Source organism: Arvicanthis niloticus, chromosome 18, assembly GCF_011762505.2.
Source record: "Arvicanthis niloticus isolate mArvNil1 chromosome 18, mArvNil1.pat.X, whole genome shotgun sequence".
NCBI classification, from domain to species: Eukaryota; Metazoa; Chordata; class Mammalia; order Rodentia; family Muridae; genus Arvicanthis; species Arvicanthis niloticus.
The window spans coordinates 20655497-20675622 of record NC_047675.1 but is presented as its reverse complement, the minus strand read 5'-3'; the positions used below and the strand labels follow the sequence as shown (position 1 = coordinate 20675622).

General features: G+C 41.9%; 1 protein-coding gene across 2 annotated transcripts in view; it reads left to right on the top strand.

Annotated features, from left to right (window-relative positions):
- The window catches only part of LOC117723035 (liver carboxylesterase 1), a 37904-nt gene that overhangs the window by 228 nt on the left and 17550 nt on the right, over window positions 1-20126 (top strand). The window contains exons 2-11 of one of the 2 annotated variants that reach the window (XM_034522397.2): window positions 3199-3403; window positions 4666-4810; window positions 7096-7229; window positions 8887-9040; window positions 10547-10651; window positions 11345-11449; window positions 13689-13727; window positions 17029-17169; window positions 18889-18969; window positions 19917-20064. In XM_034522397.2, the coding sequence (XP_034378288.1) occupies window positions 3199-3403; window positions 4666-4810; window positions 7096-7229; window positions 8887-9040; window positions 10547-10651; window positions 11345-11449; window positions 13689-13727; window positions 17029-17169; window positions 18889-18969; window positions 19917-20064 (1257 nt within the window). The remainder of the gene's footprint in view (window positions 1-3198; window positions 3404-4665; window positions 4811-7095; window positions 7230-8886; window positions 9041-10546; window positions 10652-11344; window positions 11450-13688; window positions 13728-17028; window positions 17170-18888; window positions 18970-19916; window positions 20065-20126) is intronic. The other variant, XM_076915624.1, reaches the window with a different exon arrangement.

Below are 20126 nucleotides of genomic sequence, written 5' to 3'. Positions count from 1 at the left end.
ATTAAAAACGGATCCTATTTCTTAGAGATGTTTGCCCTTCAGACAGGGACAGAATACACGAGTAACTCTAAGCTGGGTGCTTTGTAGTTTTATGTCCTTGAGTGAGGAATTTAACTTTGCAGTGCCTGTTTCTTCCCCATTGGGTTGCAGTCCAGTGCAAAATGAATAATGTCCTCTGTAACACTCTGAATTCTGGCTGGTCTAGGGGACATATAAAAAGGGAGTGATTTAAAGTAGAATATATTCACAGAAAGTTTGACATGTAGAATTATCCAAGAGCTGTTGCCCACTGGAAAGATGATTTCTTACTGAGAATTTCCTGAAAAGGGGCGGGACACATCAGTGAAGTAGGGCAGAGGGAGATGCACTGGTTATTTAGAAGGCCGAGGCAGAAAGGTTGCTGATGTCAAGGGTCTCTGTTATGGTTTACCCTCAAAAGAAGAGAGGGGGCAGGAGAACGTGGTGTAGCCTTGGCCAGTTGGGATAATTTCAGGGGATTTGAGGATTTAGGGGCTGGGTCTAGTTTAATAATACATAATTCTGGGTGATCAAGACAGGTCAGTGGCAGCACAGACTAGAAACCCCAGATAAAGTAGCTGGCTGGTATTTGGTTCTGGAATTGTTGGACCCTACGGGTGACAGTTGAGCCCAGTGCCTCAGTGGTCAAAGCAGATATAATAAAGAAAAATCTGTGGTCAGTACAGGGGCACAACCTGGGACTCTTGGCACCCATTTGTGCTACTCCAAGGAAGAAGACTGAGGCTTCCAAGGGAAAGGACTTACTCAAGGTCTCCTGAAATCATATCTCACTCTATTTCTAGCACCAGAATCTATAGCAGTGCTTGCCTGTTGAGGGCCATGGCAAGCACTTGTTGAAATTTCTAGACTTTCCTTCTGTTTGGCTGCGTGACACCATGAGAAAGTGGGAGAGGGGAGGAAGAAAGTGGGAGGCAGAGGGAGATAGGGTTCAAATTTGGATAGGAACATGTCTATACTGCTGACTGCCTTCACAAAGATTATCTTCCAGTCTGCTTGAAATTCCTGTTTCTTCATCTTTATTGTGACCTTGATAACTCCTTCTTAGCAAGGCCTTTTTTTTTTTTTTTAAAGGAGCTTTGGTATGTAGGCCTAGCATTCAGTGGGTGATCAATACTTGTGCACACTCGATATTATTTGAGCAGCAGGTTTATTCTTATTTATATTCCCATCCCATAAGTCCAACGCTCTATCCAGCGTAATCTAATTTCTTCCCACTTCATCTGGGTAGAAAATACTCATGAAATTACATAGGCCATACCTATTTCTGTCTGACTTCTCCTTTTCTTCTGGACTCTTGCCACCCCCCCACCTCCCTTTCCCTTGGTCTTTCATCTGCCACCACCCTGGTAGGTGCTCTCACCCAATTCCAGCAGTCTCTGTGCGTCACCCTGCTCCCTACAATATATAAGTCCATCATGTGTGCCCTCGAGCTCAGCTAGTGAACTCTACTTAATCCATCACTGACCTCCTTCCAGAATTGGAATTCTTATGTCAAGTGGCATCTTCCTGCTCAGAGATCCTCCAGCTGTACCTGTCTTAAATTTTGCTAGCAACAGTCACATGCTTTTCTATCCTCTTTCTCTTCAAGCCTTGCATATAGTCAAGCATCAAGCCAACCTTTTAAAGTTTCTCACATACATCTCCAGATTTTTGCATAACTCTTTCCTCTAATTATAGAAGAGTCTATTCTAGCATAGATCCTTGGAAGTCACACAAAATACCAATTCTGTTACCTATACACATTTCAACATCTTTGTTTCTCAGGAAAAATATCTCATTGGGTCTGGTGATCTAAAATCAAAGTGAACAAGCTTGGTGTTTTTCCCTTAGTAAACCAATGCATGGATATGTTTTTATAACATAGTTTATAGCATTATCGGCTACTCTTGATAACAGACACTCTCAAAATTATGATGGGTGTATGGCATTGTTAAATCATTGACCTTGAAGGAAAAACATCACAATAAAAGTATCTTAAGTTAGAGATCCACAGCAGGCAGAAAGAGAACAAATGAGAAACTGGGGAGATGAGGGAAAGACTCTGTAGAACAAGAACGGAGCAGAGCCAGTGGTTATGCAAAGGCTCGGTGCCCAATTCTCTTCCTCTGGATGATCATGTTTAAAGTTATGACACGACTATTCTAGAACCTTCATGATCCTATAGCTATTTATTGTGTTAATTTGCCCACTACATAAAGCTCCTTGGGCAAGGATTCAGTGTCCTTTCTTACACATACCCAATGACGCAGGATTATTATTCTCTACCCTTGGACTGACCTTGTAGTATTCACATGCCATTTTCTGTTCCCAGAAATGCCCTGCATTGTTCTGTCTCTAGTTCTCTGTGCTCAATGCTTCTTCTTCATGTATTCCCAAACTTTTCATCTTCCTTCTCTGTTCTGATGTTCTCAATGATGACACCAACCAGAAGGCCTCATTTCTTCTAATTTCTGTATCTTCTTTTTATCCTTCTCCCAAGTCAGAACCTCTTTATTACCTGAATGAAGTGTGTCTGCTGTCCTTCTCATGAGGTCAGCCTCCCAAGAATAGGGCCAATGTTGGTCATTGTCTCATCCAGCACACCGCTCAGCACTGGGATGTACATAAGTGTCTCTAGCGGTGTCTAAGAGGGAAAGCAAAGGTTTTGTTCATTCCCAATGGGCTTTCTTCCCAACTACTTTGACTGGATGATTTTATACATCCAATTCCAATTTTCTCCTTCCACCATCCTTCTAATATAGGAAGAAAATTTCCTTCATTTTATATGAAAAAAGCCATGGCCTAGAGGGTTGAGGTAACTTAGTTAAGCTCATATGCCTACCAATGACAAAGCTTACCTAGAATCCTGCACTGATCTTTCTTTCTTTCTTTCTTTCTTTCTTTCTTTCTTTCTTTCTTTCTTTCTTCTTCTTTTTTTTTTTTTTTTTTTAGTATAGAATAGAATTTATTCAGGGCATGGGGAGGGGGCCCAGGAGGGTAGTAGAGGCAGAGAGAGACAGGAGAGAGAGAGAGGAGAGAAGTAGAGGCTGGCCATGAGCACATGGAGAGAGGGGGAAGGGAAGGGGGAAGGGGCGAGAGGACAGAGGGATCAAGAAAGCAAGAGATCAAGTGCACTGACCTTTCTGTCCTGTTCCATCCTCATTTTCTCTTGTCAAACAGGATATCCCTCCTCACCACCTGTGGTGAACACTGTTCATGGCAAAGTCCTGGGGAAGTACATCAGCTTAGAAGGATTTGAACAGCCTGTGGCTGTCTTTCTGGGAGTCCCCTTTGCCAAGCCCCCTCTCGGATCCCTGAGGTTTGCTCCACCACAGCCTGCAGAACCCTGGAACTTCGTGAAGAACACCACTTCCTACCCTCCTTTGTAAGCCAATGGGCCCTTGTTTGGAAACCTTGTTCTTATAAATTGAACACCAACTTCATGACTGTTTTAGGTGCCTTTTTATTGCTGTGTAGACACCTTGATCAAGGCAATTATAGAAGAAAGAGTTGAATGGGGACTTACAGTTTTAGAGGATGAGTCCATGGACATCATTTCAAGGGGCATGGTAGCACTCTAGAAAGCATGGTGCTTGAACAGTACCTGAGAGCCCACATCTTAAAAAAAAAAAAAAAAAGAACCATAGAGCAGAGGTAGGGGAGCTAACTTGGAATGGCATGCACTGTTGAACCCTCAAGCCTACCCCCAGAGACATACCTCCTCCAGCAAGGCCACACCTCCAAACAGTTTCACCAAGTGGGTACCAAGTATCCAAATGCATAAACCTATGGAGGTCATTCTTATTTATGTCACCATACTGACAGTCCTTGGGGCAATTGTCTAATATCTGTGCCTCAGTTTTTTATTCTATAAAATGGAGGTGATAATAGATGTCTGGGGTTGATGTGGGCCTTAAATGACTTTTGTTCATTAAAAGTAAATGCTTGAACACTCGAAGGACTCAATAATTGCCCCCTGTTCCTCTCTGCATTGAACCCTTAAGTTCTCCCATCAGGGCAGTCATCAGTGATTCCAGGCTGTGGGAATGGTAGAATCTTAGCAGGCCTGGCATTTGGAGTCCCAGGTCCCAGCCTAATAATTTAGGTAAATTATTAGAAGAAAATAATTTACCCAAAGTGACCTAGCTTATCAGTGGTTGAAGCAGAATTAAAATGTAATTTTCCTAAGCTTGCTTATAAAACACGATTCCTGACCTGTGCGGTGTATGTGTTTGTTGTTAGAAGTTGTTCATTGGCTGATAAAAATATCTCAAGGATAAGAACGTGTTCTGATGGAGTACATCAGTCTGTAGCCCACTCTAAAAAGCCCAGCAGAGGCTTGGACATAACATCTGTCCTGGCTATGCAGGGGATGCTATGTTGAAGGACAGGCCAGCATTTGAGTTCTTCTTTCCTGGGCTTAGGGTAACCAAAGAATCTGGGAAGGAGAAAGGCACCAAGCCCTTCTCCCTCTGCAGAGTTAGAAGGCATTAGAGAATTCAAAGTTTCCACGAGGAAACACGCAGACCCCCTTACACACTGATATCAGCTCCATTACCACGCTCAAAGCTGATACAAAGGTTGAGCTACTGACAGCATGTCCAGCTTCCATCTGGTGGAAACTCAGGTGTTCTCTCTCTTTTCCAGGTGCTACCAAAACCCAGAGGCAGCACAGACAATTGCTGAGCTCTTCACTAACAGAAAGAAGATCATTCCTCACAAGTTTTCTGAGGACTGTCTCTACCTGAATATTTATACTCCTGCCGACTTAACAAAGAACAGCAGGTTGCCTGTAAGTATGGAGACCACTGGGCTAGACTTGTGGGTACCAGCATCTGTATTCTGTGTGCCGCAGGAAAGGGACAAAGGCAGCTGGGGGCAGGGCCTTTATAATCCAGGACTTAAGTATGGGTCCAAGGCCTGTTAACCACCAGATAAGCAGTCTTTTTCTGCCTGTTTGTCCCAGAGCATTAGAGTTTTGGTGGAGGCTGCCCTGAATCTGAGAAACAAATTTTAACCTTCCAAACTCTTTTATACTAACACTGACAGTAGCCTCAAGTTTCAGTTACTGGATTGACAACCTGATTCCAGAGCAGCTAAGACATAATTTCAACAAACTTACTCTGAAAACACACACACACACACACACACACACACACACACACACACACACAGAGAGAGAGAGAGAGAGAGAGAGAGAGAGAGAGAGAGAGAGAGAGAGAGAGACATGCTCACACTCAGAAATTATACAGTCTATGTGATAGTTTACATAAGGAGAAACTAAGGCTCTGGTGAGGAAAGCTAGGACACACAGTGGGTAGGCAGGTCAATAGCCTGGGTCTTTTAATATTTAAACCTGTGCTCTTTGATAAGGCGTAGCAAAGGTAGCTGGAATGTCACCTTTCTACCCAACGTAATAGTGATAACTTTCATTGGCCTGAAACAAAGTTCATCGGGGAGGAGGGTGTGGGAAATTAGAGGTACTCTTTTTTGCCTTTTGTCAATAGTGCTGGATTTTATTGTGGGTCATTGCTATCAGCAACTGCCTTTGGCACAGGCTGATGCTGCAATGAATCAGCATTCTCACGTAAACATAGGCCTGAGCCTGGGCAGACTGCCATTTGTAGGCCCTTGGTTGGAAAGGGACTTTGGGAAAGAGGCAATCTCTGGGGTATAACAAGTCAAATGCCAAAACCCGCCAGTCTCCATGGACAGGAGTAGGGAGAAGAGATTTTGAACTCGGGATTACTGTTAGAGCCCACACCTGCTTCCTAAGGCCCAGGAAGACAGGAACAAATGTTCATTCACTCAGACTCTGATTTCTCCATCCATTTCTTGTGTACTCAGTGTGTCCCAAGCACAGCCATACTTTGGGTTAGAGAATGCAATGTTATAAGCCACTCTCACACAACCCTCCCTGTCTTAAAGGTCCTTGATATCATCAGCCTAGACTTCCAAACTGCTTGGGTTTGAGGGTAGGGGTGATTGCTCACCCTCACCGGACCTTGTCTCCAGCTTTCATGAGATGACCTTGTCTTAGTTGCTACTGGAGGTGGCATAGAACCTGCTTGGGTGGGCCAGGGTGCAGGGATTCTGGGAGCCTAAAGGCACAAGACCTTCTATTTATGGACAGAGAATGAAGAGCCACAGGGTCTGGGGTTAAATTCCTCTCCTGTCCTAAGTACTGACTCATTGTGTTGTGACAGTAGGATGCAGGGATCAGGAGCTCAGTGAACAATGCTGGAGCCATGTGGTCCAGTCAAGCCACTACCACATTTTATTCCAGGTAGCCAAGTGTTTTTGTTTCTTTCATGATGCAGTGGGCATTATTCTCGATTCCATATAGTGTCTGTTTCTTTGGTTCATTGCACTTCTTGGTTCACAGTACTCATGATTTTTTGAAACAAATAGGATTTTGTAAACTCTCATTTCTTCTCTGCACTATATGTTCACACACACACAGAGCAAGTTTTTTTTTAACCTTCAAGTTTTAGCAGTTGTTGGTATGCAGTGGGTCTTCAAATAATGTTAACCCAGGTAGTAAAGACATCTTGGAGGGAATAGAAGCAAACTGGACTTAGCAGGATGGGAGGAGTCAGGTGTGCTGAGGGAGCACTGTAGAAGTGGGTACCATCAGGCTGCTGTGTTCCTCATCAAATAATCACTTACCAATAGAGAAGTTCAATTTACCACTGAAGTGTCAGTGGTATGAGATGAAGTTGTAGTTTAAGGGCTGCCTCTTGCTTTTATGTCCAGTTGCCTGAACAGTGTAGGCATGAGGTCATGGGCTTGTGGGGGAGAACAGACCTCCTTGGCGTCCCCATGGAGGTTTTCTAAATTTACCATCACTGAAGGATGGAAATGAGGAGAAATACTGGGGTGGTGGGTGTTAAGGCTGATCTAAGGGAGTTGGAAAGAAGAGTGATTACCTATTACAGCCTTTCTGGACAGTGGTGTATTTTGAGTGAAGTCCTCCTTGAGCTGAAGTCCAGATGCAGGTGACCAAACTAGATGACGTCTGCAGTCTTTGGAATTCTGTTACCTATGACTGACCTGTGTGATTATGTTCTTGTCCAGGTGATGGTGTGGATACACGGAGGTGGACTTGTGATAGATGGAGCATCAACCTATGATGGACTGCCCCTTGCTGTCCATGAAAATGTGGTTGTAGTGGTCATTCAGTATCGCCTGGGTATCTGGGGATTTTTCAGGTGATATATTAATATTCCTCTCTACACATCAGTCTTGAAATAGGTCAGTTTCTGTTACTATAACAAAAGCATGAGACTATGACATTATATAGAGTTCAAACTTGCTCAGCTTATGTTTGAGATGTTAAAGTCCAAGACTATGGTTACATCAAGGAGCCATTGGAGAGAGCTCTGAGGTGTGTTAAGACATGATGCTAAAACAAAAGTAGATCTGAACATGTAAGTAGATCACCTGGCAAGGCAGAATGTCTAGGAGTAGGAAGAGACACTCTCCTTTTTGTAAAACTTACATAGGTGAGAGACAAACATTATATATGTGAGAGAACTACATTAGGTCTATCCCATGGCTACATCTTTGGGAACCAAATAACTTTCCCCTGGGCTACAGCTTTCCCAGGTCCTATTACTGGCAAATGCTGACACAACATAGATCAGGACTCCCACAATGAACCATTAGTGGGTAAACCATGTGTAAACCCTGGCGATTAGTATGAGTCCTTATTTTAACCCCATCAAAGCTCCATGTGTAAAACCTGATATTATTATATCTAGCTCCAGTTATAACCTGCTTTTTGGGTACTATAACTGTCCTTTACAGAGCCCAGAACATTTGGTAATATAGATTAAGTCGTTTTGTTTCTCTATACAATGCTTCTGTGTTATTTATAAAGACACAGGTGTCCTTGCTAAGGCCTTTAGTACTTATTCTGATGGTGTCTTATACCTACTACACTTATACTCTTGTTCCCCCTCCAGTGGCCTTTGTATCTATTGTGTTCCCTTAGTTGCACAAAACACATGACCTGGTTTGTTTTCTGTTGCTGTGACAAAACACTCTGATGAAAAGCAACTTAGGGAAAGACAGGATGTATTTGGCTGATACTTTCAGGTCCCAGCATATCATCAAGGGAAGTCAAAGCAGGAAATGTATCTGAGACTGAAGCAGAAACCAGAAGGGATGCTGACTCTTGGCTTTCTACATGATTCATACTCACCTATCTTTCTTATGTAGCCCAGACTCACCTAAGTAGGGATGTTGTCATCCATCATGGGCTGGGCTCTCCTACATCACCCATCAATCATGATAATCCCACAGACAGAGCCACAGGCCAATCTGATCTGGGGCACCCATCAATCGAGTTTCCCTCTTCCCAGGTGAGTCTAGACTGTGTTACGTTGGCAATAAGAACTAACTAGCACAATACATATGCATGATTTCTTTGGGTTTCAAGTAAGTAACAGTGTCTCTATGATGTCTTCCCTTGTTATACAATCTGAAGTTCCTCTCCATAACCTCGCTACTGCCTTCTTTTACCCAATTTTGTCTTTCCACTGTCATTAGATTCTGTTTCCATCTGTTGGCCTGTGGTATACAGCAAGAGCCAACTATAGACAGAGGTTTCATGTGTTTATTCTCAGAGGTGCTGTACATTTTAAACCCTGGTTGTAGCTATGGTGGCTCCTGACTACACAGTTCCTGGACAATGAGTAGAGAAGCCCTCGCAGAACACCGATGTAGGGATGAGCAGCAGGTGAACACTCTTATCAGTGATGCGGAGCCCACCTTATTTCAGAAAACTTACAGAGAACCCAATCTCCTTCTAGGTCTTAGGATGCAGCCATAGCATCTTTACCTTTATCCACTGTTGTCTTACAGCACAGAGGACGAGCACAGCCGGGGGAACTGGGGTCACTTGGACCAGGTGGCTGCACTACGCTGGGTCCAGGATAACATTGCCAACTTTGGGGGCAACCCAGGATCTGTGACCATCTTCGGAGAGTCAGCAGGAGGTGAAAGTGTCTCTGTTCTTGTAAGTGTTCCTGATACCAGAACCCTTTGCCTAGTCTAGATGTGGCTGCCAATAGAACCTCTTAGAGACCAAACCAGTCCAGCTTTGGAACTTTTGCTCTCATGACCTGGATTCAGGCTGACTCTACTTACTGCTCAGCATCAGATGGTGAATGGCAAAAGATTAAACTTTCCTTGGCTCCTCGGAAGCTCAGAGCTCAGTTTTATGTCATGGGCCATAACAAACACTAGTTGTAGACTGCACTATGCCATTTCTCCACTTCTGACTTATTTGAATTCTCTTTATCTTTGTTAATCAGACTAACATTAGGGATGATTTGTCTTACAAAGTGTTGGGGATAAACTCCAAATAGGAAAGGGAGAGGCCATGAGTATAATTGTTTGGTGCTTGGGGTTATCTACACTATGAAGGGACCCAAGCACCCAGAACAGGCAGAGGTCATTGGATGGTTTTTCCATGCCCAGGAAGGAAAGTGGCAGTCTTTGAGTCTGATGTGGTGGGATATAACATAGGACTAGAGGGCTTTGAGGTGAGCTACAGAAAGCACTGGTGACTTCTAGGACCCCTCCAGCCCCTGTAGAGGTGAACAGAGGATCAACCCTATTACTGCATTGTTAAACACACTAAGTTCATATTTTGATTGTCAAAGGAAATGTTCACACTTTTAAAAGTAGAGATAAAGGAAAAAGATAAATAAACCACAAGATGCTGTGTGATGTTGTGTGTTTATAGTTCCGTTACTCGGAAAGCTGAGGTTTAAAGGTTACAAGATTAAGGTAAACCTTAGCTAAAAAACTAATTCTTGCCCATTTTGGGCTATTTAGCAACACAGAAAATGTTTTGTTAAATAGGAAGAAGTCTTCTGTAGTATTACTATGCATATATATAATATATTATATATTAATATTATCTATTATATATTATGTTAATTATATTATATCACATTAATTAATATACATTATTTATTATATTATTTTATTATAATATAAATGTATTTATATTATATTGATTATATAATACATTATATAATATAATATTAATATATAATATACATATATATATATATATATATAATTCCACAGTGAGAATAAAACATTAATTACTTAATCACATTGGAACCTTGAAGTATATATGATTGTAATACTATGAATATCAAGAGGACACTTATTTTTTATGGGCCTTCATGATCACTTTTCTTGGGATAAATTCTGATCAATATAGTTCTGAAACAGAATATATGACTAAAAATTGCCATATTGTCTTGTTGGTGGCTTAATTATCGAGAAAGGCTTTTACCATTTTCTTTTGTTTGGTTTTTGTTTGGGGTTCTGTCTTTACTGTGCTGAGGGTCTCTTGGAGATCCTGGGTCAGGATACTTTTATGTCCCCAGAACTCCAGGGCCCCAGTTGAATGATATAGCAGCAAGACAGGTGGACAGAACCTTAAAGAGCAAATGAGTCTGGGATCACACCTTTGGCTGCAAACTCTTCTTCTCTCCCTTGCCAGGTGTTGAGCCCACTGTCCAAGAATCTCTTCCACAGGGCCATCTCTCAGAGTAGTGTCATCTTTAATCCTTGCCTGTTTGGGAAATCTGCCAGACCCTTGGCTAAGGTAGGCATTACCCTCAAACAGCTACTGGACCTTTTAGTCTAATGCCTTGGATCTTTAGCAGTCTATCTTGCTGCAAGATTTAGCTGAGGTGCTCAAGGGCTATCTGAAATAAGAATGAACTAATACGGTGGGCTGATGATTTATTACCCACATCTAAAGCACATTCTACATGTATTAAAGGTTTCATGTTGAATATGCTATCTAGTCATCTAGCCATGCTGCACACATTTAAGCATATGGGAGACATGGTCACCTGTGCATGTCATACATAAGCATCAACCTCATATATGGGTAATGGAAAGTGAAACTCGGAGATAATGAGCATCACAGCAAACACTAGAGGTGAGGCTTAAAACTAGACAGTGAAATTATGGATTTTAAACCTTGAATCTCCAACAGCCTCTTAAGAGACATTTTACATTGAAAATATTCCTCACCTCCTTCGTGTCCTGGAAATTGACATTGTGCCCATTTCATCAAGAAAGGTAACAGAGGCATAGATATTGAGTAACCAGCTTGCACCTCTGGTAGAGTAGTGATAGCGGTTACACTCTGGTACCCACTCTCTACACTTGTTCCTTCAGATTGCATTCATTAATACTCTGTTGCTTTTAGAAATCAGGTATGTGCTAGGATCCACTTTCTGCATGGAGGGAGGGAAAGGATATGCTCTTGACCCCTGATCTTTTACAGAAAATTGCTACTGTTGCTGGCTGTAAAACCACCACGTCAGCTGCCATGGTTCACTGCCTGCGCCAGAAGACAGAGGATGAGCTCTTGGAGGTCTCACTGAAAATGGTAAGTACGCCTAACCTCGAGTTTCCCACCCTGTGTATTTATTTATTTATAGACAGCATTTTAGATAGATCTCTACTGGATTAGTGAAAAAATAATTAATAGAATTGATTATGAGGATGAATAGATCGATGGTCGGTGGATGGGGAAATGGATATTGTGTTGCTTAGTTTTCTCATCTTGACACAGACTAGAGTCACCTATGATGGGGGAATGTCAGTTGTGAAATTGCCTCCACTAGATTGCCCTATGGCCATGTTTGTGAAGTCTGTTGATTAATGATTGATGTGGGAGAGCACATTGTGGGAGATGCCTTCCCTGGATAAATGGTGTCTATAAATAAATGTTTAATTCTTTTATTTTTAATCTATCTAATATCCATTAATCCTCCAGCCAACCTGTATCTACATACTTTTACTTAGACCTTCAAAACAGTGGTCTATAGGTTTCCCTTGGACCCCATGGAAGCTCTCTGGCACTATGATGTTTCTGCTTGTCCATGAACTGAGCCATTGTGGGCATAGGGTTTCCTTTGTCAGGCTTATGTAAGGAGATCAAGGTGTTAGAAGAATTAAGACAGGGCTATTTTCTAATACCCAGAAAATAGGCAACTGTTTCAGCTACTATCCATGTGGCACAGGAGGACTCGGCTTGCACAGGAATAGCAAGTCACTTTGAGGAATCCGAGAGAAAAGAATCCAAGATCCAAGAATATTCTACAATATTTAAGATCTTGTAGAAGTGTGCTCATGATTATCTATCGGTCACAGCATGCATTCACATGCACTCATGCACATGAGTGTGCACATACACACAACTGACTCTTGGATGATGGCACAATTTACAATGGAGGCACTATAGGAATTGCTTCCCACATGCAAATGAGCCCCGTTAGCTAGAGTGCTGTGGTGCAATCATTGTAGTCCTTACAACAAAGAAAAGTATGGGTTACAATGATTTTCAGTGAGCTTGGTGGTGTCAGTTTTCTGAGTCCAGATGAGAACCCTGTTTGGTGTCCACTGAGCAGAATAAAAATATGCATTATACCAGAATCTCTAAGCAATTGGAATGTTCTGAAAAGATGCAGTAGACCATGGTTATACCCAGATGCTCTGAAGATACTTGTGAATTTACCAACTCTATTATTCAATTTTCTGTTATCTTTTTTCCAGCATTTCAAAGTCACATCCTATCTGCTTAGAAGACAGTTTTTCCTTTATTTAAGCAGTAGGTTTAGTGTAAACTCAGTTGGACCAATATGGTTTTACCAAGATTTCTGACTTACGTTGAAGTAGACTGTAAGAAAGGTTAGATGCCAAAACAGGTCCTGGGAAGATCTAATGCTACATTAAATCAGACAAGGGACCAGGTGGATTATACCTGAGAAGTGGAGTGTAAGATGTGGTTGGAATCTTAGATCTTCCTTAACTGCTTCTTATTCTGAGAGAAATGATGCCCCAGATCATGCCTTTCATGAAGCAGGACAGAGGGAAGGGGGAAAATGGTGGAGAGGCTTTCTGCTGTTCCATCCCAACTGTAGCCTTATCTCCTGCACTTGACCTCTGGATGCCCCCTACCACCACCTTGACCCAGGTTCCAATGACCCCGAATGGATCCCAAAGCCTGTTTCTCTGCTGCCACCACCCCAGAATCATCATGATCATCCCTGTGCCCATTTTCAAAGGACCCTGACTAAGTTAAAAAAGTTGTGATAAATAATCTCAACAACATCAACAACAACAAAAAAAGCCAACTTTAGGGAGAAATTGTTTGTTTTAGCTCACAATTCCTAGGTATAGTCAATCATTGTAGGGAAATCAGAGGGGTTGGAGCTTGAAGCAGCTAGAATATCGTACCAACAGTTGAGACAGAGAGAAATGATTGGATACATACACCCTTGCTTATTGTGCCCAATTATGTACCCTTATACAGGACTAGAAATGATGCCCCCTTCAGTAGTCTGGATCTTTCTGCACCAATTAAATTGATTAGAATGGACCAATGGACAAGCCCACCACAGTGTAGATGCTACCTTCACTGAGACTCTCTTCCTAGGTGGTTCTGAATGGTACCAAGTTGACAATTAAAGCTAACCACCACAGACCAGGTATTAGGTTCTCTTGACCAAGGAAGAATCAGGAGAGACAACCTAATACCTCTGAGGCCAAGCTCAAGGGATCAGCTTTTGTACAATGAAGTTTTTTCCCCCATCTTCAATTTCTCTGCCTTTTTTCCCCCACAGAAATTTGGGGCTGTTGATTTTCTTGGAGACCCCAGAGAGGTAAAGTCCTTTGTTTTCCGAATTATGGGTTCTTATAATTCTTGTAAGTCTTCATATTAAGGAAGAATTCTCATTTGTACAACAGTTCTGTTCCTTGTGTGTACACTGCTGCAATTCAAAGAAAGCAAATCAGTTGTAAGGATTATATAGCTAGAAGAATCAGAGGTAAGATGACCTGACTCCCAGTTTATGGCTCCCAATCAGCAACCTGGTATCCCCCAGAGGAACCTATCCCCTTATAAGTCAAATTTTCTGCTTTTTATAACTCTATAAGAGCAGTATGCACCAGAATTTTCCATGCTCAGGAGACTGTGATCTAAGGAGCCCTGGAACCATCAATAGGAAGCACAGGTATCTGAGGAGACATAGGTTTGATCTGGTGTGAAGCGGGAGACTTTAATCTTAGTGCTGAGAACACCACTGTTGTAGAAACTACTTAATCCTAATGTGGGGTTCCTTCCCCCTCTATATAATTTAGTTCCCAGATAAAACACACACATAGCCTTTATATTTACAATAAGCCTTAAACAGCACAAGAGTTGGGCAGATATCTATCCTCTATGCTATTAGAACCAACTTTCCTATTGATAACCCTGAGTTATTATTTACTATGTTTCATCTGGGCTGCTCTTAACTCTAATTGGCTAGCCCTCAGGGCCATGTTCTCTTGAACTCACCTAATCCATGTCAGCTTCCTTCCTTCTCCTCCTCTTCCTCTTCCTCTTCCTCTTCCTCCTCCTCCTCCTCCTGTTCCTCTTCCTCCTTCTCTTCCTCCTCCTCCCCTTCCTCCTTCTCCCCTTCCTCCTCCTCCTCTTCCTCCTCTTCCTCTTCTTCCTCTTCCTCCTATTCCTTCTGTTCCTCCTCCTCTTCCAACCAACAAGCCTGGGAATCCTAAAACCTTCTTAAGTCTCTTCTGCCCAGCTACTGGCTGTCAGGTATTTTTATTCACCAATCAGAAATAACTTGGGGGCAAGGTCACATAATGTCACATGGGTCTATGTGTGGACTCTCTTGTCTTGGGTGTCTACACTTAGCATTACAATTCACAGCAAGACCAACCCTCAACTCACCACCCTCTTAGCACCAGCCAGAAAACTCTAATGGTGCCCTCCATCTCATCCCTCCTGCTTTTCCCCCTCCAGTGCTGGCCAGGCGATCAGTTATACAGCATCTCTAGTCAGATCCCCTCTGCTACCTCCCTAGGGATCTGAGCACTTCTCTGAAGGGTCCCATGAGAAAGAAATGAGTCTTTCAACACCCATAAAAACTGCAAGAAGCACTCACTATGTGGCGGGATGTGATTTAGGAACTGGGATGTGTCAATGAAACAGACAAGTTGGTTTTTTTTTTTAATTGTGGTTTATATTTTACATGGTTTATATTTTCATGGCTAGAGTCATGGTAAAGACAGTGGGAACTGGATAGCTGAATATGGTCAGGAGGTGGCTTGAATGGTTGGTAGCCTCTCAGTGGAGTTGTAAAAAAAAGAAGCCAGATGTTTGGAAACCTGGAGATTGAAGTCCCTCTCACAGAGAAGAGCTTCTGTAAGTGTCTGCTGTACAAGACCAGTGTGTTTGGGGTGGAAATAATTAGGAATGAATGAGCCTGAGGCTGGGTAGGTAGTAGAGGCAGGAGGTAGAGTTGGTCAATGAAAGGTTTGAACTGTGATTCAGCATGAGACAGGAGCTGTTTGGGGGACTATGGACAATAATATAGTAAATTTACTAATGTCTTTGACTAGAGTGTGATACTAGACTGCAGGAAAGGGACAGCTTGAGGGACACTGGGACAAGAATATCCGGGCATGGGCAGTGAGGTGGCGATATATTGTTGGAATCTGGAAACTGTGAAGGAATATCTCTATCTGACCAGGACTTACTGTGGATGTATGAAAAGACAAAGGAAGGAGGCCCAAGGTTTCTCTCATCCAAACAGGCACAGGGGAACAGCAGCAAGAATCCCAGGGGACACTGGCAATTGCTTAGATTGTCAGAGTTACTACTGAGGGAGACCTCCTCTTGGATCCAGTTCAACCTGGTTTTCCCTCTGTCTATCTCTTTTACTGTTTTCCCATGATGTCACCAGACTTACTCTTATGAATATAAGAGATGCCAGCCATCTTAATAACCTGACCATTATTTTTATAGGACCACTCCATGGAGTGGGTCCTATAAAACATTACCGAGTGCCAGGGATGTTCCAGACATTAAGCAGATGATGTAGTCTGCCCTTCCCTCTCTGTGCATTCCTCCAACCCAGGACTATTTGAAAGTCTCAGAAATAGCCACACACTTGATACTTTCTTTCTCCATAAGGTCATACCCTGCTCATTGTTTGGGATGTTTGTGCACAGTGCCCAATAAAGAGAGCACATGATGCTCTGCTCTGTGTGGCCAGCATGTATCTTCTTTCAGAGAAGCTGCTTCTGTTGTCTGCTCCTTTACAGCCTTTCTGCACTGCAGTTTTCCTATGGCAGGAGTAATTGTAGAGGTTCTAGTTTCTATTGTCAGCCTGTTGGAGGAGGGTTTGGCCCTCCTGTGCATCGCTCAGATATAGAATCAAGTCACAGACTGGTCACCTTGAGTGATAAATTATAAATTTGATGTGTTCTTAATACTAATTATTTTTAATGGTACAAATTTAGATATGCATTGATGGATATCATCTACTGTATTCATGTCCCTAATCATACGTTTTGTGTTTGGGAACTCACTTACTTAGTCAAACACCTCTGCAACCCAAAATCATCACTTACATTATCCTGGCTATCTTCACAGTAAGTGTAGAACAGGTAATGCCAGGTTATATTTGAGCCCCAAAAGAAAATACTTTGTCTGCTTGCTTGTTCTCTTAAACTCACAATTGTCTTGTTTTGGGTCTATTTAGTTCTACATTTAAGAATGGTACTTTGTTGGTTTTTAAAATGGTCTTTGTTATCCTGGGTTTGGCGATAATTCTTGGATACTAGTGGGTTTAGCAGTTTGTATATAACAATATCCTAGTTCCTCCTTACCAGAGTCTATTAAAGGTTAGCAATGCAGAATTAAAAGGCAGGACTCTGTCAGCCCCTCCAGTATCTTGACTTATTGTTGATATGGTCTGCCTTGTGTGTGTTCAGTGTGGCTTATAAGTTATTGATAGAAATTGTTGTCTAGGGGAAGGTGGTTTCACATGCCTCTCATCTGTCTCCCAATACTTCCTGCCATTCCAGCATGTTCCCCGAGCCTTAGTAAGGGTAGTATACATATCTCGCTCATGCCTGGGCAGGACAATCACAGACATTACATTTTCATCTTCCTAGAGCTATCCCTTCCTCCCTACTGTGATTGATGGAGTGGTGCTGCCAAAGGCACCAGAAGAGATCCTGGCTGAGAAGAGTTTCAACACTGTCCCCTACATGGTGGGCATCAACAAGCATGAGTTTGGCTGGATCATTCCAATGGTGAGATCATATGGCCTCTTTTATAGATGTACTCACAGTCCCGACCATCACAATCCTGCTGCTGCTCCCAAGTCTTCCTTCTACTTCCAGTTTCCTTAGAGACCATGAGAGGTGCCCCATTGCCATTAGTGGGCATTTACATAGTTGCCCAGAAATCCCAACTATTTTCTGGTAATTTTATTCCTGGCAACCTCTCTCCCCAAACACTAACTTTTTTTTTTTTTGAAAGTTTTCAAATTCATACAAAGGCTGGCAGGGCCAGAGATAATATCTGTGCAGATAGAACAACTGAGGACTTCTACAAAGGAGAGGGAGCTGGGGTGCAGGGGTCAGGCATGGCTTAGCAGCTTCTACCTTCGATGTGAACTTTCAGGTACCATAGATTTTCACAGGTGCTCTTAGGTGCCCCATTGCTGAGATTTGGAGACAATTCAGTGAGTTAGTTCTGAAAGTCAAGAAGGACATTTTAATATGTTTTAATATGCTGTAGATAAAGTCGAACACTGAGTAATTGAATTAGGAACTTTTAGTTCACTTCTAATAGTATGACAGACACAGAAAAGAGAAGGTGTGGCTTGAGTTCGATCTAGGTAGGTTTCAAGGCTGGGAGCTCAAAGAGGCTTTCTGCTTTGAATGGCGAGTCTGTCACAAAGCTATTGAATTTAGTCCATGCTCTCTCATCAGGACTAAAAGTTATAAGTTACAACAAAACTCTCACCAAAGTGAGTCCATTGTCCTCCACAGTGGCCACAAAGAGGATCAAGCATTAGCTCCTTCAGATGTTGACATTTCCAAAAGGTTTCAAATGTCACAAGCCAATTTTTTTCTCAAGTCACCATCAAAGGATGGCCAGTCTGCCCATCATCAAGTTCAGGCTGGGAAACTGAATAACTTCCACTGAGTGTCCTGAGTGCTGTCACGCCACGGTATGACCACTAGTTGCTAGAAGTGTGGTAGAGTCCTCAAGTCTTTGCAGGAGTTTGGATGAGGTGTGGACTCACAGATGCCTCTACAATTGTGTTGGAAAAGAACTTCAGGGATCACAAAAAGTATACAGCCACATGGATGATTTTGGCTTCTTCAGTCACCTGAGACTGTGGGCAAGGGCTTGAGTCTTCCATCCTGAACTCTCACATTATTCTACTGACCAAGATGTTACTTCATTCTTGTGTATGTGTTATATGTATTATGTGTATTGGAATATATGTATTATATGTATTGGAATATATATATATATATATATATATATATATATATACATATATACATATATATATACACACATATATATGTATATATGTATATATATAATAGGCTTTACAAAGACTATATTTGGATATATGTATATATGTACTATATTATTATATATAGTATATAATATATATTTACAATATATACTACATTACATACAGTATACAATGTATACTGTGTATGAATATATAATATATTTAGTACAAATATAAATAAAATATTTTGTTTGTATGTGATACATATTATATTTTACATGTCACACATACACACACACACACACACACATACACACACATATCCTTGTACTGTTCATTTGTCACATTGGTTATTTTTTTCAAACATGAAATCACACAGCAACCAAGACCCAGTGAAGAAGCTTCCTTCTGTATTGATTTGGTTATTTATCTGTTGGGTTCCTCCTGTCATGTCTCCACAACTCATGACTGTTTATAAACATTTCTTTAACAGTTTTTGGGCTTCCCACTCTCTGAAAGAAAAGTGGACCAGAAGACAGCTGCATCCATCCTGTGGCAGGCCTACCCCATTCTTGTGAGTGTTGAGGGAAATCATGGGAATTGGTTGAAAAATAAAGAAGTTTGTATGCTTTCCCAGAAACACAGACTTAGTCAATGGTTGAGGAAGTACTTAAGATATTGGGCTCAGCCTGACTTCCTTTCTCAACTTTCACACCCTTGGAAGAAACACACTTTTGTGAAACACATTTTTTTGTGATTTGCAACCTTCTCTGCTGGTGACTGCAGGCAAGTTCTTGGGGAAAGTTTTTGAAAGCTCATAAGCCAAATTGGATGGAGGCATAAGATTTACATAGGTTACTATGAGGAGGTATAGCCAATAGGGGCACCATGGTAAATACAGATTTTGGGAATTCTGCTCTTCTGATACACAGGCTTCTGTTATCTGTAGATCCCTGTGTGTCCTGGGCCCTATAGAATTAAAGAGAAGTTACTTAGGTGAGAATCTTATGACCTGAACCCTTTTCATTTTATTTCCCAGAAATATTTTATTTTGAGGTTAATTTATTGGCTATTAAAGGTGCCCTTTCCCAGAAAAAAAGAGAAGATAGCAAAAATTGCATTTCCCTTGAGGTCCTAGGGGTGATGTGTGTGTGTAGCAAGAAAAGTGCCTTTCTTTAAGTACCTAGCTTGAGGTATCACCCACTGGAGAACAGTTTTAAAGCCAGTATGTGACTTCAGTCACATGGACTTTTGTCACTGAAGCCAGTGGGACATTAATGATATATTGTGGAAATCCCTAACTTCCAAATTTAATCTTAAAATCTACCAAGAAAGAATGAACCTAAATAATTTTTATCATTCTTCTCTGTACCACATTCTTCTCCAGAAGTTGCCCTCTTTTACATTCATTGCCAAAACTAGAAGAATTTGGCATAGCACTCAAGTGACACAGAATCAAAGAATCCCCAGAAAAAGCCCTCTTTGCAGTAGGTAAGGTGGCTACTTTCTGGTTAATTTCAGAATATCTCTGAGAAGCTGGTTCCGGAAGCTATTGAGAAGTATTTAGGAGGGACAAACGACCCTGTTACAATGACAGACCTGTTTCTGGACTTGATTGGAGACGTCATGTTTGGTGTCCCATCTGTAATCGTGTCCCGTAGTCACAGAGGTAAGGCTTGAGAATGGGGGAGGAACGTAAGACTCACTAGACAAATCTCTAACTTCTTCCCC